Genomic DNA, 18,807 nt, shown 5'->3' with positions numbered 1-18,807 from the left:
AGAGACAGAGTTTCACCATGTTGGCCAGGCCGGTGTCAAACTCCTGACCTTGGGTGATGCACCTGCCTCGGTCCCCCACAGTGCTGGGATTATTACAGGCATGAGCCCCTGTGCCCAGTCTTGTAAACTTTCTAAAATATAAATAGTTTTGTCTTACAGTATAGCCACCCCAGCTCTCTTCTGATTATTATTTGCATTAAATATCTTTTTCCATCCTTTCACTTTCAACATATTTGTATCTTTAGTTCTAAAGTGACTCTGTTGTGGACAGCATATGGCTAGATCATGACTTTTTTGTTTTGTTTTGTTTGAGACAGCAGAGTCTTGCTCTGTCACCCAGGCAGGAGTGCAGTGGCGATCTCGGCTCACTGCAAGCTCCACCTCCCGGGTTTACACCATTCTCCTGCCTCAGCCTCCCAAGTAGCTGGGACTACAGGCACCCGCCACCATGCCTGGCTAATTTTTTTTGTATTTTTAGTAGAGACAGGGTTTCACCATGTTAGCCAGGATGGTCTTGATCTCCTGACCTCGTGATCCACCTACCTCGGCCTCCCAAAGTGCTGGGATTACAGGTGTGAGCCACCATGCCCAGCAGATCATGGTTTTTTAAAAATTGATTTTAACCAGTCTCTGCATTTTAAAGGGAGAGTCTATGTCTATTTGCATTTAAAGTAATTGCTGATAAGGATGCACTTACCACTGCCATTTTACTATTTTTTTGTATGTCTTCTAATTTTTTGTTTCTCATTGTCTCCATCACTGCCTTCTTTTGTGTTCAGTTGATTTTTTGGGGTGACAAATTTTTATTCCCTTCTCATTTCCTTTTGTGTATATTCTATAGCATTTTTGTTGTGGTTACCCTGGGGATGACATATAACATTCTAAAGTTATAACGGTCTAGTTTGAATTGATACCAACATAACTTTAATTGCACACAAAACCCTCCTTCTACACAGCTCCACCCCCTCCCTTTATGTCATTGATGTCACAAATTACATCTTTATACCTGTGTATTCAATAACATAGATTTATAGTTATTTTTATGCATTTGCCTTTTATATCCTGTAGAAAAGAAGAAGTGGAGTAAAATCAAATTTGCAGTAATACTGGATTTTTATATCTGTCCATGTATGTAGTTTCACTGAAGATCTATTTCTTTTTACAGCTTTGAGTTACTGTCTAGTGTCCTTTTATTTATTTCTTGCATTTCTTGCATTCCATTTATTTATTTCAGCATTTCTTGCAGGGCTTGGCTAGTGGCAACAAATCCCTCGCCTTTTGTTTATCTAGTAATGTCCTAATCTCACCCTAAGTTTTTGAAAGACAGTTTTGCCAGATATAGAATTCTTGGTTGACAGTGTTGTTGTTTTTTTTTAATTTCAGCACTTTAAATATTATCATCCACTACCTTGTTGGCCTTTAAGGTTTCTGATGGTAAATATGCGGCCAGTCTTACTGAAGATCCCTTGAATGTGACAAGTCACGTCTCTTGTTGCTTTTGAGATTCCTTCTTGCTTTTGTCTTTCAACTGTTGGATTGTGTCTCAGTGTGGATCTCTTTGAGTTTGTCCTACTTGGAGTTTCTTGAACTCCTTGGATTTGTAGATTCATGTTTTTCATCAATTTTAGGAAGTTTTGGCCATTTTGTTCCTTTGAATTTTTTTGAGTTTCTTTGAATAATTTCCCCCTTTCTCTCCTCCTATAAGACCTACTTGGTTGTCAACAAGTACCTTAGACTCTATTTACTTTTCTTCAATCTTTTTTCCTTTCTGCTCCTCAGACTTGACCATTTCAACTGCCCTGTCTTCAGGTTTGGCTGAGCCTTTCTTATGACTGCTCAAATCTGTTGTTGAACCCCTCTAGTGGTTTTTATTCGTTTCAGTTATTGTAATTTCCAAGTACAGAATATCTGTTCGGTTCTTTTTAAAAATGATTTCTGTCTCTCTGTGGTATTATCTTCAGGCACAGGCGTTGTTTTACTGACCTCCTTTGGTGCTTTGTCCATCTGCTGCTTTAGCTCTTTGAGGAACTTAAGACAGTTGCTTTAAAATCATTGGCTAGTAAGACTGATGTCTGAATTTACCCAGGGATAATTTCTCCCAGTTTATTTTGTTCCTTTGAATGGGCTGTATTGTTTCTTTGTAAGTCTTGTGATTTTGTTGTTGTTGTTGTTGAAAATTGGGGATTTAACTATTATAATGTGGTAACTCTGGAAATCAGACCTCCCCCTTTTTCTAGTGTCGGCTGGGTTTTTGTTTCTTCTTTTTTTATTACTGAAACCTGTAGTGATCCATTTGAGATGCTTTTAAGTGAATTTTGCAAAGGCTATTTCTTGGAGTTTTTTTTTTTTTTTTTTTGACAGAATCTTGCTGTGTTGTCCAGGCTGGAGTGCAATGGCACGCTCACTGCAACCTCTGCCTCCTGAGTTCAAGCAATTCTCCTGCTTCACAGCCTCCCAAGTATCTGGGATTATAGGCACCCACCACCACGCCTGACTACTTTTTTGTATTTTTAGTAGAGGTGGGTTTCGCTATGTTGGTCGGGCTGGTCTTGAGCTGCAAACTTCAGGTGATCCACCTGCCTCAGCCTCCCATAGTTCTGGGACTTCAGGCATGAGCCACCATGCCCGGCTGGAAAAGACTGTTTCTTGTCATGTGTGATCATGAAGTCTCTGTTCCTTTAGCTCGCGTTCAGCTGAGGTTTTGACAGAGGTTTCCTTGACTGCCCTGAGCTCTCCCAGTTTTTAGAGAGAAAGACTAAGAAAAGTGGGAGGAATTAGAGTCATTGATGGATATTGACACTAATTAGGGCACAGCAGCCAGGGAGGAATAGAATAACTACGTGGTCCTGAAGCGTCTCCCACAAGACACTCCTTAGCTCCAAGGGAGGAGATGGCAACTTTCTGCTGAGACCAACTCAGTCGGGGAGACCCTAACCCAGCGGCGCTAAAGGAGTTAAAGACACACACACAGAAATAGAGAGGTGTGGAGTGGGAAATCGGGGGTCTCACAGCCTTCAGAGCTGAGAACCTCAAACAGAGATTTACCCACATATTTATTAACAGCAAGCCGGTCATTAGCACTTTTTCTATAGATATTAGATTAACCAAAAGTATCCCTATGGGAAACGAAGGGATGGGCCGAAATAGAGGGATGGGTTGGACTAGTTATCTGCGGCAGGAGCATGTCCTTAACGCACAGATCACTCATGCTGTTGTTTGTGGTTTCAGAATGGCTTTAAGCAGTTTTCCACCCTGGGTGGGCCAGATGTTCCTTGCCCTCATTCCGGTAAACCCACAACCTTCCAGCGTGGGCGTCGTGGCCATCGCGAACATGTCACAGTGCTGCAGAGATTTTGTTTTTGGCCAGTTTTGGGGCCGGTTTATGGCCAGATATGGGGGGGCCCTGTTCCCAACAACTTTCTAGTGGAGAAAACTGGCAGACACCCCTGAACCAAGTGATGAAGGCTGGCGTCCCAGTGCTGGGTCCAGCCGACATCACATCCTCTGGAGACGCACACAGCTTCCCTGTGGTGACCCTGCCAGGGTACAGCCCAGCCAGAGCACGAGCAAACCTCAGACAGACTTAGGGGTGCCACGCAACATAACCAGCCTGTGCTCCTCAAAAGACCACAGCCAAGAAACAGAAAAGCTGAGGACAGGTTCCAGATACAAGGAGACTGAAAAGCAGGCAGTGGTGGGACAGATGGTCCTGCGCCAAATCCTGGGGTGGGAAAGTTGAGAGCTGTGATGGACGTGGGCAGGACAGTGGAGGAGTCTGCCTCTGGGCTGTGATGTCACGTCACCGACCCATCTGGGTGCGACCCCTGCTGTTTCTGGGAGACATGTCTGCATATATAAGGGTGAAGGGACATGCTTCTCAAACTCAAGAGGTTCAGAAAAATATGTAGCTACAAAGAGCAAATAGCAAAGTCCCTGGAACAAAATGCAAGCCCCAGAGCCTGGGGAAGGGCGTAGAGGAGGTCTCTGCTCTACTCATTCAACTTACCTGTGAGTTCAGAACCACAGCAAAGAAGGACTTTCCCCAGAGGCATGATGCTGCCAGAGCGGGTCCTCTGCAGTAGCCCAGTGGGGCCTGGATGCAGGGGTGCAGTAGTGAAGGGGGACAAAAGGGAAAAAGGAGAAGTAGAGGACACACGTGCAGGAGGAGGAGGAGGAGGGGGACACGGCAGAGCCAGCCTGAGCAGGCAACAGGGATGCAAGGGGCAGGCGCGCCGTGGCCAGACACTAAGGCCAGTGTCGAGGGGGTCCTGGCCCCTGCACCGTGGGTGCTTAGCGGCTCCCCAGCCCTGAGAGTCTCCTGGGGAAGCGGCATCCCCATGCAGGGCCAGAGTCTTGAGGTGGCTCGCAGTGGCAGGCAGGCGTGGCCTCAGTGTGGCAGGCAGGCGAGGATGCGGGCAGGTGTGGACAGAGGACAAGGCAGAGGCAGGCCCCTTGGCCGCGTTTGCTCAGGATTAAGACAACTCGAGTCAGAGCAAACAGGAGTGGGGTGCACGTTGTCCTGGTTCCCTGCCAAGTGTCCGCGGCAAACAGGCCCTCCCTTCCCTCCAGGAACCCCGATGTTGACTTAGCGCCTATGGGGTTGGCAGAGGGGCCAGCATGGCCCCGTGTGGCCAAGGCCACCTTCCCCAGTGGCCCGGTGCTGGGTGAGGCACCTGATACCAAGGCCAGCACCCACACCCAAGTCCTACAGGCTCCTGCTACCGCTGGCTCCTGCCCCACCTGCTCCCAGGGCCCCTGCAGGAACTGGGAGAGGGAGATCCAGGCCCAGCCCAAGGGACTCACCGCGGTCCTGGCTCTGGCGCCGGGATGGGGCAGGCCAAGCAGCAGAGGGGCAGCCTACCTGCAGGGCTCAACCTTCACGGGACACAGGCCCAGGCGTGATCCCTGCCTCTTGCACCTTCCGGCCCTGCCACCCTGTCTGTGCACTCGGCCTCACCAGGGCCCTGCCTGCCCCACATCTGGGATGCAGGCGATGTTCCAAAAGCCTGTGTGGTCTGAGCAGATGGCGGCGAATGCGCCCACACCCCTGTGGGGTACAGAGTCTGAGCTGCTCCAAGGACAGTGGTTAGTGAACTCTGAACTCTGACCTACGACCCCATTCAGAGGTCAGGGTGGTCAGAAAGCCTCAAGGGGCACAATGAGGACTTGTTTGTGGCGGGGAGGTTGGCGGTCCGACCAAGGCCTCGTGTCCAGCTCTGCCCAGCTGTGGGGACACGAGGGGCAGACTCGCTCATGGCCGGCCTGAGGCCTTGGCAGAGCTTGAGTGAGAGCTGCTGCCAGGCCCCTTTCTCAGAACTTAGGGTCACTCAGCACCGACCCTTTGTCACCAGGAGGATGGTGGGACTGGCCTGGAGTTGGCAGGGGCCCTGCCCTGAAGTTACTGAGCCTCTGGATGGACAGGCTTCTACCCAGCTGAGCAGACCCACCCTCTGCTTCCAGGGTAGGGGCAAAGCCCCAGGCCCAGCTCTTAGCAGGGATGAAGGAGGCATTTCCAAGCCTCTGTGTGTCCACGTCCGTATGTCCGCATGTCTGCCCAGGGTCTTGCAGCTCTGTCCATGCAGCATCACGTAGGCAAACAGGAGCCACCGCACGATTCTCCAGAAGCAGAGTCTGCAAACCAGCCCGGCCGGTGCTGCTGTGGAGACCCAAGTGTGGGGCGAGGGACATGGCCCTGGGGACAGCTGAGACACTCTGGGCGAGGAGGCTGGTCTCAATGGAGCTACCAGTGGCTTCCTGAGCTGGGCACAGGTGCACAGGTCCACAGCAGGGGAGTGGGGTGCCGGGAGCAAGGCCATCGTGCCTCTTGGCTCTGGGGACCTAAGGTACATCCTGCCAGGAGAGTGTGGCCTGGTGACCTCCTTGCGCCCCGGGGCTTCTTCCTGGACCCTGTGAGTGGAGCCGGCCTGCCAGGGCCCTTCCCGGCAGGACGTGAATTCTCGGTTTTCACTAAATTCTGAACCATCCTTTTGTGGGAGGGTAGAAGCTTGAGAACCATTGGCTCGCGACGTCGGCTCAGGGGCCCTTCCCTGGCACCCGCCTGCTGGCCCCTGCCCGGGCAGACTCTGCTTGGCCTCTGAGGTGGGTGCTGGGCGAGGCAGGGTCCTGAGCCCCGGGGCCTGCAGGGGTGGTGCGTCAGGGCTGAGTCCCCTTCTGGGCAGGACGGTCAGAGGAGCAGCCCCCAACCCTGCCCGGGTGGGAATGAGCCTCTGGCTCCGCCCAGCCAGGGAGGAGCCAGTGGGCGCTGGCCTGGGACGGGTCTGGACGGTTTGGGGTGCAGGACCTCTGCCTCTGGTTTGGTAAGCACTGCCCTCGGGGCCCCTGCAGGGTCTGGGACTAGGGTGGCATGTGGTGGGTCGTGAGCAGGGCGAGCTCCCGGAGGTGACAAAGCCGCCCCCACCACTGGCAGGGGCCCAGCCAGGGGCCTCTGAGTCCCCCAGGCCCCACAGCTCAGGTGACCCAGTCTTCATTGTCTACCTTCATCTGGCGAGGGCAGGGCCAGCACAGGAGCCCCCACCCCACAGGCCCCACTAAGGCCCCAAGGCTGGAGGATCCCAGGGGTGGGCTCCGAGGGCTGAGGAGCCCCACGTTTGGAGAAGTGGGCCGGCCGGGCGGGGATGGTTGTGCGAGGCAGGGAGTGGGGTGAGAGTGCCGTGAGGGCTGCGTGTCACCTTCGGGTAAACAGTCGGTCCGGACGACGATGGCGGATGAGAGCAGAGAGTGCAGCACCAGCGCATCCTTCCCACCGGGCCCGTGTGGGGGCCACCGGACACACCGCAGCCTCCCAGCCAGGCAGTCCGACCTGCAGGCGCCTTCTCTCTGACCAGGACTTGCTGATCTCCACGTCCTCTGGGCTGCCGTGTCTACGCCTTGCAGAACCTCAGTCATCCAAATGTCTCTCCAGGCCCAGGACGCCCACACTCTCTCATGGTCACCCTCTGACATTTTATTTTTTATTCTATTCTGTAAAAATACAGCAGCCTGGGTGTGACCTCCGGGTGGGTTTTATGAGCGTTGAGAAAGCCCCAGGGTGAGTGAGAGGCAGCAGGATTTGAGGCAGACTTCGAGGTGCCTCTGCTGGGACCTCCAAAGCCCACCGCACTCGGCCTGGCCTGGCCACCTCTCCATCCGCCCCTGCTGGCCCACCTTGGTCCAGCCACCCTGGCCGAGGGCTCCCTCGCAGCCCTGTGCCCAGTGGGACTGTCTGTCCTGTCATCCCCGGCCCCGCACGCACCCCGGGCTCCCGCAGGTTCTGGTCAGCACACCCACGTTTCTAGCCCCAATATCTTGAATTCTCCTTTTCTGCTTTATGTTGCCCTGTGGCTCCAGTGTGTGGTGCCTTCCACCAGGTAATCTCGTCTGCCCCGCTCACTGTGAGGGCCAGGCTCCATCCCTGGGCTCTGGGCTGTGGGCTCTCAGCCCCCACACCCTGCAGGCCTCCCGGCAGGCGCTCAGGCACCGACAGCCCTGCACATGCTCCTGCAACACGGTGAGGCCTCAGGGACACGGACACCTCACCGGCCCCTCAGTGGGTCTCTTTGGCCTGCGTGGGCCGGTCCACACAGCACGGCTGCTGGAAGCCACTGTGACCTGGGGGGAGGGTGCTTTCCCTGCGATGATTGCTGGCAAACCCTCCTGGGTGGCAGGGCACTGCACTCTTTGCTCATCCCTTTCCAAATCCACCTGGATATTTGAGGACCTTTATCACTCCGGGTAGCTTCTACAATGAGTTTGCCAACTTCCTCTAAAGCTCTCACCAGCTGCCGTCAGCCTGGGGGAGCCACGCCTATGTGTGCAACGCCCCTTCCCTCTCTGAGTCCTCCTCTGCATCCCTCCAGCCCACTGCTGGAGACGTGGGTATTCACCGTGCAGCTTCAACACAGCCGGAGACATGGTCGTTTTCCGGTGGTGGTCCAGCGTGTGGAAGAACGGCGCTGACTTCGGGCCGCTCCAGCCAGGGCTCTGCGGAGCTGTCCCGTCGGCGCCCGTGGCTCCTCTGTTGGTTCAGTTGGATTCTCTACATACGGGGTTATCTCTTCTGCAGTCTTTTGTCCCCCACAAGGCTGTCCCTGGGTCAGACACGTTCCGGGTCCTGCCTAGGGACATTCAGGCACACAGTCAGTGCCCGTCCTGAACTCAGGCACACCTGGGGGCAGGATGCGTGTCCAGCGTCCAGCCGGAGCTGTGCCCAGGTGAGTGGCCAGCCCCGGGGCAGCTGCCCTGCTTCTCCATGCTGGCCCCAGCCTCCTTAAAATCATCCTCAGGTCTCTCTGTTCCCAGGGCTTCAGCTGGCATCCCTGCCACTACAGCGTCCATCTCTCTGTGCCTGGGCCAGGGAGGTACCCTGGATCTCTGGTTGCTCCGAGAAGTCACCCTGCTGCCCGGAGCTCAGAGCTGCTGCCTGTGCACACCCCAAGACATGGCCAACCACAGGGACCCACCCTGCTGTCCAGGAGCTCAGAGCTGCTGCCTGTGCACACCCCAAGATGTGGCCAACCACGGGTATCCGGCTCCCTAGGAGCCCTGGGTGCCGCCATGCTGGGGAGAGCCGGGAGGGGCTGAGAGCATGGCCCACCCTCCGTGGTCACGGGCCCCTGAGCCCTGCCTCTCTGTCCATCTTGCTCCCCATGGCCAGGAGCCTCCCAGGTCAACCTCATCTGGGCAGAAGCCAGCCCCAGTATGGGCCCAGATATGGACCCCTGGACACATGGCGGAACACCACTTCTCCATCAGCCTGGGGGAAGGTTTGGCTCCTGGAGGGGGGCCCAGAGTCATGAGCATCCAGCCTTGACATGATGCCTCCGCTAAGGCCATACTCCAGGTGGCCTCCTGGCATGGGAGCATGGGGGGCAGGGCAGGGGCCACCCAGGCCAGCCCTGGCCTCTTCCCGCTCATGTCCAGGAGTGGGGAGCAAGGGCAGGCTGCCAGCTGCCAAGGTGTTGGGAGCCACGCCCAGCTCTGTGGCTCTTTCCGGAATGGTGACTTGCACAACCGGGGCCAGGGGCTGTGGCGACCGGGGTGGGGGGTGCGGCAGGGAGGCGACTGCTCTCTCCCAGGGACCTGCTATCCGGTTACCTCCGACCACTCTGTCATGTTCCAGGCAGGGAGGGCCGGGTGGGAGGCCGTGGGGCCAAGCTAACCCCAGGGGGTGGAGGATTAGTCAGCAGTGCCCACCCCACCCTGAGAGGAATTGGCAGCTTTCTAGGATACCTGATCCACCCTGGGCACAGTGGTGCTGGTTAGGGTGCCCTGCAGCTGTGAGGTCAGGGGGTAAGCTGAGGGCTGGATCCGATGGCTCTTGGGGCGGGAGCTCCCGGGCTGTGCTTCCTGCCTGGCCGCCAAGGGGATACGGGTCAAGGCTGGGGAGGCCCCTCTACCCCACCTGCTCACCCCAGGAGTCAGGCTTGGAGGCAGCACCACTGCCCAGGTGTCTGGGAGCACACACTGGGCCAGGGCAGATGGGTAGCTGGGGAACTGGACCTGGGGGGTCCTGGGCACCCCAGCCCCGAGACCTCTCAGAGTAACCCCCAGATGTGAGCCAAGGCTGGAGCCACGGAGGCCTCGCTGCCTGCCATTGGGTCAAAAATCCTGGTGCAGGGACTGGGCTGGCCTTGCCCTCTGACCTCCCAGTACCTGTAGACGTGGCCCGCGGGCAGGAGGGACTCTGGGACCGACCCGGCCTCCTCACAGGTCAGGCACAAAGTGGTGGGAGGGGCCGTGGCCCTCTGGCCCAGCCCAAGCCCTTCAGGCCACCATGTGCCTGTAAGACATGAGGGGTGTCCTCAGCCTCCCAGGGCCATGGGCCGGCCTTGAGGGATGTGGGCCGAGTCCCGGGACCCTCGGCTCTGTGGTGCCTGGAGCCTGGGCCTGAGCGGGCAGGTGCCGGGGCCAACTGTGCTGCCACCTCGTGGCGACTGCAGGGAGCGTGACTGCACTCCTGAGAATGGAAGGTCGGTTCCCCAGACCCCATCCGGCCGCTGAGCCTGGAGCCTGAAACCCAGGCAGGGAGAGGTTGGAGCAATGGGTGCGGCCGAAGTCCAGGAGGGTTGGGAAAAGCGCCTACCCAGAACAGACGCGAAGCCGGGCCCCTACGTCCACCTTGCTGATAGTGAACCCCCCTGCCAGCCCCTCAGCCACTCTACACCACGCCCAGGGTGCACAAGTCCCTGAGGCCCTCTCTGGCCCAGAGGGACAATGAGGCCACCTGAAGCCGTGGGAGGCCCAGGGAGGACCCTGAGCCCCAGAAAGTCACCAGGGTGCTGGTGCCTGCCACATCACCGCCTCCGTTCTGGGCGCAGCTTCCCACCTACCTGTCCCACCATCAGGCGTGGAGGGCTCCAGACGTTCCTGGACCTTCCTGTGTGGGCCACAGGCCTAGCCAGGGCTGACCACAGCCCTCCCTATCTTTCCTCCGCCCTGTGCTGGCACTGTCTAGGCAGTGGGCTCCCCAGCCCCACTAGGCTCAGCCTGGGCTCTTCCAGACCCCTCTGCCCACTCCTGGGATGTGGAGCCAGTGCTGCCCGCTCTCATGGCGCGGCTGTGTGGCCGAGGCAGGGCCCAGTCAGTGTCCTGGGGGATCTGCGGGCTCCCTGGAGCCCTCCAAGGAGAGACTGCTGGGCATCAGGAACATGGAGGCTCCAGGGAGGGGTGGCGGTGGTCAGAAAGAACTGAGAGAGATAAGCTTCCAGGGCCCAGCCCACCTTCTGCAGAGCGTCCGGCACCCTCTGTGGGGTTGCTGACCTCCCACTCGCCTACAGATACACTCAGGAGTGTGCACACCCCAAGCTCAGCCCCAGTGATGGCACGTCTAGGAACTGCGCAGAGATGGAAGCCCCCATCCCAGAATGCCTCCATCAGCAGGGGCAGCCTTCCCGTGTCAGAGGCCCTCGCCTGGGCCATGAGGTGCCCTGGATGCCCGGGCTGGCCCCATTCCCTGCTGACTCCCTCCCTTACGCATTCATTCATCACTCATTCACTCACTCAGTCATTCATTCGCTCACTGATTTACTCATTAACTCACTCATTCACTCATTAACTCACTAATTCCCTTATTCACTCACTAATTCACTCACTCCCTTTCACTCATTCATTCACTCCTTCATTCACTCCTTCATTCATTCACTTATTCATTCACTCACTCACTCATTCCACTCATTCATTCATTCACTCATTCACTCATTCACTCATTTATTCCACTAATTCCTTATTCACTCACTAATTCACTCCACTTCCCTCATTCACTCACTAATTCACTCACTCCCTCATTCACTCCACTCATTCACTTCCTTCGTATCAACTCCCTCTTCACTCCTCATTTCACTCTTCGTTCACTCACTCATTCACCTCACTCATTCCCACTTCACTCACTCACTTATTCACTCATTCACTCGCTAATTCCCTTATTCATTCACTAATTCCACTCATCCCTCATTCGCTCACTCATTCCTTCACTCATTCACTCACTCACTCATTCACTCATTCCTTCCCTCACTCATTCACTCACTCACTTATTCACTCATTCATTCACTCATTCACTCCCTCATTCACTCCCTCACTTCATTCGCTCATTCATAACTCATTCGCTCATTCACTCACCATGCACTCACTCATTTACTCATTCACTCATTCGCTCACTCACTCATTCACTCATTTGCTCACTCATTCATCATCATTCACTCATTGCTCCAACTCACTCATTCAGTCCTCATTCACTCACTCATTCACTCATCATTCATTCACTCATTCACTCATTCGGCTCACTCATTTCACTCACTCACTCATTTGCTCATTCACTCATTCACTTACTCATTTGCTCATTTCACTCATTCACTCATTTACTCAAGTCACTTATTCACTTACTCATTCACTTCTTCATTCAGCTCACTCATTCACTCACATATTCATTCACTCACATTCATCCATTCACTTACTCATTCACTCATTCATTCACTTACTCATTCACTTCATTGCTCACTCATTCACTCATCATTCACTCATTTGCTCACTCATTCACTCATTTGCTCACTCATTCACTCATCATTCACTCATTTGCTCACTCATTCACTCATCATTCACTCATTTGCTCACTCACTCATTCAGTCACTCATTCACTCACTCATTCACTCATTCATTCATTCACTCATTCACTCATTCGCTCACTCATTCACTCACTCACTCACTTTGCTCATTCACTCATTCACTTACTCATTTGCTCATTCACTCATTCACTCATTTACTCAGTCACTTATTCACTTACTCATTCACTCATTCATTCAGTCTCACTCATTCACTCACATATTCATTCACTCACATTCACTCATTCACTTACTCATTCACTCATTCATTCACTTACTCATTCACTCATTTTGCATCACTCATTCACTCATTTTGCTCCACTCATTCACCTCCATTCATTCATTCACTTATTCACTCAATCTCTTCACCTCATTCATCACATATTCATTCACTCCACATTCACTCACTTCACTCATTCCACTTATTCCATTCACTCATTCACTCACTCCATTTGCTCACTCATTCACTCATTCACTTACTCATTTGCTCACGCATTCACTCCACTTCATCACCATTCACTTACTCATTCATTCACTAATTCATTCATTCCACTCATTCACCTCAGTCACTCATTCAGTCACATATTCATTGACATTCACTCACTCACATTCACTCACATGCACTCACTCATTCACTCACACATTCACTTATTCATTCACTCACTTATTCACTCACTCATTTATTCACTCATTCATTCTCTCATTCTCATTCACTCACTCTCTGTGTTCTGACAGATGCATCCTGGACTCTAGACTGCAGCCAAGCCCTCAATGACCTCTGCAGAGTGGTGGTCTCTTCCTGGGGCAGATCCAAGCTCTGGCCTCTCCTCTCTGAGCAGATGGACACTGTCCCACCCAGCCCACAGAGGGAGCAGGGCTGCCCAGTGATGGGTGGTTGGCCTGAGGTGTGCACCCCCTGGAGCCCAGGTCTGTCCCCACCCTGTTCCTGGGTTTTATGAACAAGCTCAAAAAATATACAGTCCACAAATTGCAAAATGCTCAAGTGTATTTATGCAACAGATTGGCCATATCCTGAGGAGGGGAGTGCAGGCTGAGGGCTGAGGTAGGAGTGAGGCTTTTCCTCCTGCAGCCACCGGGCAGCCTATCACCACATCCAAGCATCATTCCTGAGACCCTCAGGTGATACTCAAGTCCTGAGAACAGCAGACTGGACGCATGGCCAGAGGAGCCCCACCAGTCCTGGGCTGGTCCTGAGAGGTGGCTGCAGGCGGGGCGGGTAAGGGCCCCACCTCCAGGCAGTGGGTGACCCACAGCCCACACCCTCCACAAGAAAGCAGGCATGGACAGTGTGTTCAAAGCTGCAGCCGCCTGGATGAGGGCACAAGTTCCACTGGCCTTGGAAGCCGAACTCGGAGGACATATGGGAGGTTCTCCTTGGGGGTCAGGAGGGCAGCGGTGCTGGTCAGTGGATGGGGGACACTGGGGTGCCTCTCTCCCAGCTCCCACTCCCCGCCTCCTGGTTCTGCTTGGGTCCCATCTCCTCCGAGTGCTGGGTGTCACCCGGCGCGGGGCACCGCCGGCCCATGCAGCCGCACTGTTCCACCTCGGTGAAGCTGAAGGCCCGGCTGGAGCCGTCGGCACAGTGCAGGGTCACATTCCTCAGCGAAGTCCGCAGCTCCTGGCAGCACTGGCACCTGTGCTCCACCATGTTGCCCTCGAACGAGTACCTGTGGGCAGGGACTGCTCAGCACCTCCTGCTGCAAGCTGGCACCGTGCGGAGCTCCAGGCGGTCCCACCAGCTGCTGTGCTGGGACCATCCCAGCCTCCCGCTGCAAGCTGGCACCGTGCAGAGCTCCGGGTGGCCTCATCGTGTTCCCTACTCCTGGAGGCGTGCTGCCAGTGTCTGGCAACCAGCTCTCATTTACCAGTTCCCCAGGCGCCAACAGTCCCACCAGGGCCAACTCCAGCTCCGTGCTGATGGGAGGGAGGGAGACTTGGGGCAGCTGCAGCAAGTTACCGACGGAGCTCAGTAAACAGAGGCGCGTGATGCCGACACAGGCTCTGGGACTGTGGTCGCCCCAGCCCCAACCATGCCGTCTCAGGACCCTTTTCCCACCTCACCCTCAGAACCCTTTCACTGGCCCCTCATGGTCCTGCCCCTCATCTGTCTGGCACCCAGAGCCCTGGGGGCCTCGACTGCACCCCACAGTCAATCGCGTCTCCCTGCTCACTGCCCAGGCACGTACATGGAAGAGCTGTCCCCACAGTTTCCCCGGCAGTAAGCCAGGCGCACGGGCTCCGAGGAGTTGCAGCCCTGCTGCTGGATGATCTGGCTCCTATGGTACACAGCACAGGTCGACTCTGGGGAGGAACACAGGGTTTAGGACCAGCCCAGCTGCTCCTGGACTTCTGAGGGTGGAGTCCCAGCAGGCTTGGCACTTACGGTTCTGGTACTGGGGTGGGAGCGGGGGCGGTGGGCAGAAGTGACAGCAGCCGTCCTCGCTCTTGTGGGCTTCGTCCTGTGCCGACAGAGGGGTGCCCTCAGTGTCGAGGTGCTCGGCGGCCCCCGCAGAAGTGAGGGACGGGGTCATGGGGCCAGGCTCGGGAGTGGACAGCCCCAAGCAGGAGAGAGTGTCTGCTGGCGCTGCAGCGATGATCACAGCCCCCCAAACCCATCTGGGGCTGAAGCCCCGTTGGCTGGGGCAGGGGTCCTGGACCTCACCAGAGAACAGCTGAGCGGGGGGCACGCCTTCTTCGTGGTGACCACCACCAGCCCGTCCAAGTGCTTCTCACACTCATGGGTGACACAGTGGTTCCCGGGGTCTGACCAGGTCTCGCCGGGCTGGAGGGAGGCCAGGCCCCAGGGTGAGTGACCCTCCCTCCATCTGTCTGTCTGCCTGCACCCCAGCCTTTGGGCTTCCAGAGGGTCCCCAGCCTCTGCCAGATGCATGCCTGGCTCCGGGGGGTAACGACAGATCTCCAAATGCCTCAGTACTCCCAGACCCTGCCCTTCTTCTTTGTGGCAGCCACTACTCACGTAGAAGAGGTGGATGGAGCTCCCGCTGGTGTTGGCGACACAGGCGACCTGCACACAGGTGCCACAGCACTGCCCGCTCTGCTCCTGATACTCAAAACCCTGTGGGAGGGACGGACATGTGGCCGGAGTCCAGAGGACCACTGCCCTCCAGGGGCCAGGACGGGGTAGGGGCAGCGCAGGGGCACTCACCACAGGGCAGTGTGTGTTGCAGATCTGGGTCTCACAACTGACCACAAACGTGTCCGACAGGGAGCCGCCAGGCAGCTCACACTTGCAGGTTTCGCACAGGCTCGAGGAGACCACGGCACCGGGCTGGGAAGAGCCAGGGCAGCAGACACTCTGCTGAGGGCCCGTGAGCTTGGGCCCTGAGGAGACCCACCCCCTGCCTCCCCACTGGTTTGCTGCCCCCACCTTCCCAGACATCTGCCTCCAGGCCGCTTCCTATCAGGCTGACTTGCACCCCTGGGGTGACTCTTGGCGGCACCTCCTGGTACAGAGGCCACAGCCCAGGGTCCCCATCCCTAGGGCAGAGCCCCACGTTGCACCCCCATGGATGAGGGCCACAGGCTCAGCCGGCTCAGGACAGAGCCGTGGGATCCAAGCCTGGCTGTGCTGTGGTGCCAGGAGAGGCAAAGCCCCCCGGAGCCCCCTGGAGCCAGGCAGGCCAGGGTGTAGATGTCCACACTTCCGGGACCTGGGACCGACCTTGGGCCTCAGCCACACTTAATAGTGGGCTGTGTCCACAGAGACTAAAGTCCCTGGCCCCAGCGGGCGTTGGCAGGTGCTCCGAAGTCTACCTGGGCCCTAGGGTCAGCAGGAAGCTCCGTCCCTATGGCTGCAGGGGTCTGAGCTCTGCGGCTCTTACCTGGTACAAGGTCCCGTTGATGCTGCACTCTGTCCAATCTGCCCAGGAGAAGACAAGCAGCTGCACCCCCTGTCACCCGTCCTCCCCTCACCCTCGGCATTCCCGCCCCTGCAGCCTCCCGGGCGCCTCATTCCCAGGCTCGCCACTGGGGTTTGTCCAGCCTTGTCCCTGTGGAAGGCTCAGTCCAGAGCCACAGACTGGCAGTGGACAAGCCGCAATGGCATCTGGTTATCTAGTTATGGCCCCCCAAAATTCTGGGTGGAGACCCCAGCCCACGGCCCGCAACAAGGTCTGGTCCAGGACACTCACTGCAGTTTTGGACCGGGCAGCAGGTCCCCTCCTCGTAGGTCGGGATCGCACGGGCACCCTCGGGACAGTCCACGGGTGCAGGGCAGCGGCTGGTGTTGCAGACTGTGGGGGCGGAGGGAGGCAATTGGGAGTCTGTCCCCTGCCCCCGCCCAAAGGCCCACCCCCAGGGTCTCCAGGATTGTGGACTGCCCAGACAGCCCGCTGGGGGGTCTCCAGATGAGGCTGTTGCAGGAGCGGAGGAGGGGGCACCCTCATAGACACTGCCCTCAGGTGCGTGCCCCAAGGCAGCAGCAAAGGCCAGGCCAAGTGGGCTCCGGGTCACCTGCCTGCCACGCCGTGCCCCCTACCCAGTGAAGGGCTTACCGCAGTTGTACTGGGGGCAGCACTGGCCAGCCTGTGGGGCTGCAGGCACAGGCACAAAGCCGGGCAGGGGGCAGACAGGGGGCAGCGGGCAGAGCTTGGGTCGGCAGGTCAGCGTCCACGTGGCCGCCTCACACGTGCACTCCTGGCAGTCCCTGCCGATGGTGTGGCCCACCTGCGAGGGAGAGGCCTGAGGTCCAGCATCCATAGCGGCTCCACCCAGGGGCGCAGCAGCCAGGCCGGCTCATGCAGTGTGGAGGCTGTGCGGCCTGCAGCTGAGGACCCCGCAGGAGTAGAGCTTCTAAAGTGCAGGGTGGGCCAAGCATGGGCAGGAAGCTCTGCAAGGTGGGCAGGCTGTGGGGTGACTGGCCTGCGCCCCCCACCTCACACTGCCTCAGTCTCAGCTGGGCAGAAGGGGGTCCCAAGGAAGGGAAGAGTATGGCTGGCCTCGGGGCCGGCACCCACACAGCAATACCAGGACAGAGGCCCTGGCACGGTCCCCAGTGTGGACAGAGTGGGTACCTGGGAAGGGAGATCCCGAGTCTTTCTGGGAGCCTGGCTCCTCCCACGGCCCTTTCTCTGGGCCTCTGGCACAGAGAGGACACCCCGACCCCTGAGTCCCCTCTGACCATTTCTGGGGCTAGTGTTTCCAGAGCCTCCCTCCTCAGGCTCTCAGACTCCAGTGCCCTCTCGGGCCACACCTCCTGCTCACCTTCACCGGCTCTCCGTGGGGCCCCAGACACCCTGGAAGGAGAGAGATCTGAGGTCACGGGGGGTCAGCCGCCACGACAGGGGCGAGGGGCAGGGTCCCGTGTTGGGGTCGGGCGGACCCCAGGACCTGGCCGACAGTCACAGGCCCAGTCCTGCCACACCACCAGCCCCAGCCTGGGGCACGTACTGGGGCAGCCCGTGGGCACGCAGACTTGGGCACTGGTGCTGAAGAGAGTCATGCCCTCTGGACAGAAGCAGCCTTCGGTGATGGGGCCGGCCTCCGGCAGGGCCCTGTGGAGAGCACAGGGCTGGTGGGTGTCTTTTTCCCCTCCAGGTGGGAAGGGCCCCAGCCTGGGAGTGGGAGATGCAGCAGGAGGCTGGGGTCCGGGTGGCTGCAGCGGCCCACAGCAAGGCCAGGAGGGAGGGCGCCTACCCGAGGCTGGCGCTGTCATTCCCATAGCAGTAGGAAGCATTGCTCGGGCCGCAGGGCTGGTACACCTTGTCGGCTGGGCAGGTGAATGCTGTGGGGAGGGGAAGCCACACCTGAGAAGGAGGGAGGGAGGGCACCCACCCAGAACAATGCGGGCCGCTGGGCACCAACATCTTCTCCAGAGCTGCTCGCAGCCACCCGTGGGCCTGGGCCTGGCCACGGCCTGCCACACCCCGGTGCCCCGCCACGGGCTCCCCGATGTGGACACCCTCCTTTCTCTCCAGGGAACCGGGAGCACTCTGTCCTGGGGCTGACCCCTCCTCCTCCAGGTCCCACCCTGACTGCCCGAGCCCACCCTGAGGGTCTGCCTGGCGTACCTGTGCCCCTCACAAGCGACTTGGGACCCTGAGGACAGGGGGGTCACTCACGGCACGTGTGGTTGGTCCGGCCTCTCCAGTCGATGCAGATGTCTTGGGACGCGCAGAGTGCCGCGTACAGCTCCAGGCTGGAGCACACCGTGTCCGGGTCGGTCTTGTGGCACTGGTCGAAAGTGCAGCCCTCATAGAATGGCAGTGGGGGGATCACGGCATGGCATGGCTCAAAGACCCTGTAGGAGGGATGGGCGAGGTGCTGGGTGCAGCCTCTCCGGCCACCTGCTGCTCCACGTCAGGCTCCCAGGCTTCAGGGCAGTCCCCAGGCGAGGTGAGTCCCTGAGCAGCCGCTGGTGTACGGCCGCCCTCCTGTCTGTGCCCAGAAAGCCTCATTCCACATATTCTGTGGGCTTGGGGGCCGGGGTTGGGGGTCCAGATGGCATCATACACTTATTTCTGCAAGTTCTTTCTGGGCCCCCCATGGCCGCCCTGCAAACCTGGGAGCTGCCTGGGGGCGGTGACCGATGCCCCCGTCCATACGCCTAAGCCAGCAGGGAGCCTCAGAGACCGCTTGGCCCGGCCAGCCCTTGGCAGCATTCCAGCCATGACCACCCCTCCCTGGCACCCACCCCTCCCAGTACCTGCCCCCTCCCCAGCACCTGCCCCTCCCA

General features: G+C 57.7%; 1 protein-coding gene across 1 annotated transcript in view; it reads right to left on the bottom strand.

Moving 5' to 3' along the window:
- Nucleotides 1-13,080: 13,080 nt before the first annotated feature.
- The window catches only part of LOC108531305 (mucin-5AC-like), a gene marked incomplete at its 5' end in the record, with an annotated part of 12,508 nt that continues 6,781 nt past the window's right edge, over nt 13,081-18,807 (bottom strand). Inside the window, 13 exons of the mRNA XM_017874678.1 lie at nt 13,081-13,780; nt 14,300-14,414; nt 14,497-14,572; nt 14,776-14,895; nt 15,091-15,189; nt 15,280-15,402; nt 15,956-15,993; nt 16,265-16,366; nt 16,628-16,799; nt 17,337-17,368; nt 17,523-17,626; nt 17,769-17,856; nt 18,194-18,372. Of these exons, the coding sequence (XP_017730167.1) occupies nt 13,516-13,780; nt 14,300-14,414; nt 14,497-14,572; nt 14,776-14,895; nt 15,091-15,189; nt 15,280-15,402; nt 15,956-15,993; nt 16,265-16,366; nt 16,628-16,799; nt 17,337-17,368; nt 17,523-17,626; nt 17,769-17,856; nt 18,194-18,372 (1,513 nt within the window). The remainder of the gene's footprint in view (nt 13,781-14,299; nt 14,415-14,496; nt 14,573-14,775; nt 14,896-15,090; nt 15,190-15,279; nt 15,403-15,955; nt 15,994-16,264; nt 16,367-16,627; nt 16,800-17,336; nt 17,369-17,522; nt 17,627-17,768; nt 17,857-18,193; nt 18,373-18,807) is intronic.

This window comes from Rhinopithecus bieti, unplaced genomic scaffold (assembly GCF_001698545.2).
Source record: "Rhinopithecus bieti isolate Rb0 unplaced genomic scaffold, ASM169854v2 scaffold_9449, whole genome shotgun sequence".
Lineage (NCBI taxonomy): Eukaryota > Metazoa > Chordata > Mammalia > Primates > Cercopithecidae > Rhinopithecus > Rhinopithecus bieti.
The sequence above is the reverse complement of the archived record's forward strand: the minus strand, read 5'-3'. Positions and strand labels throughout refer to the sequence as shown.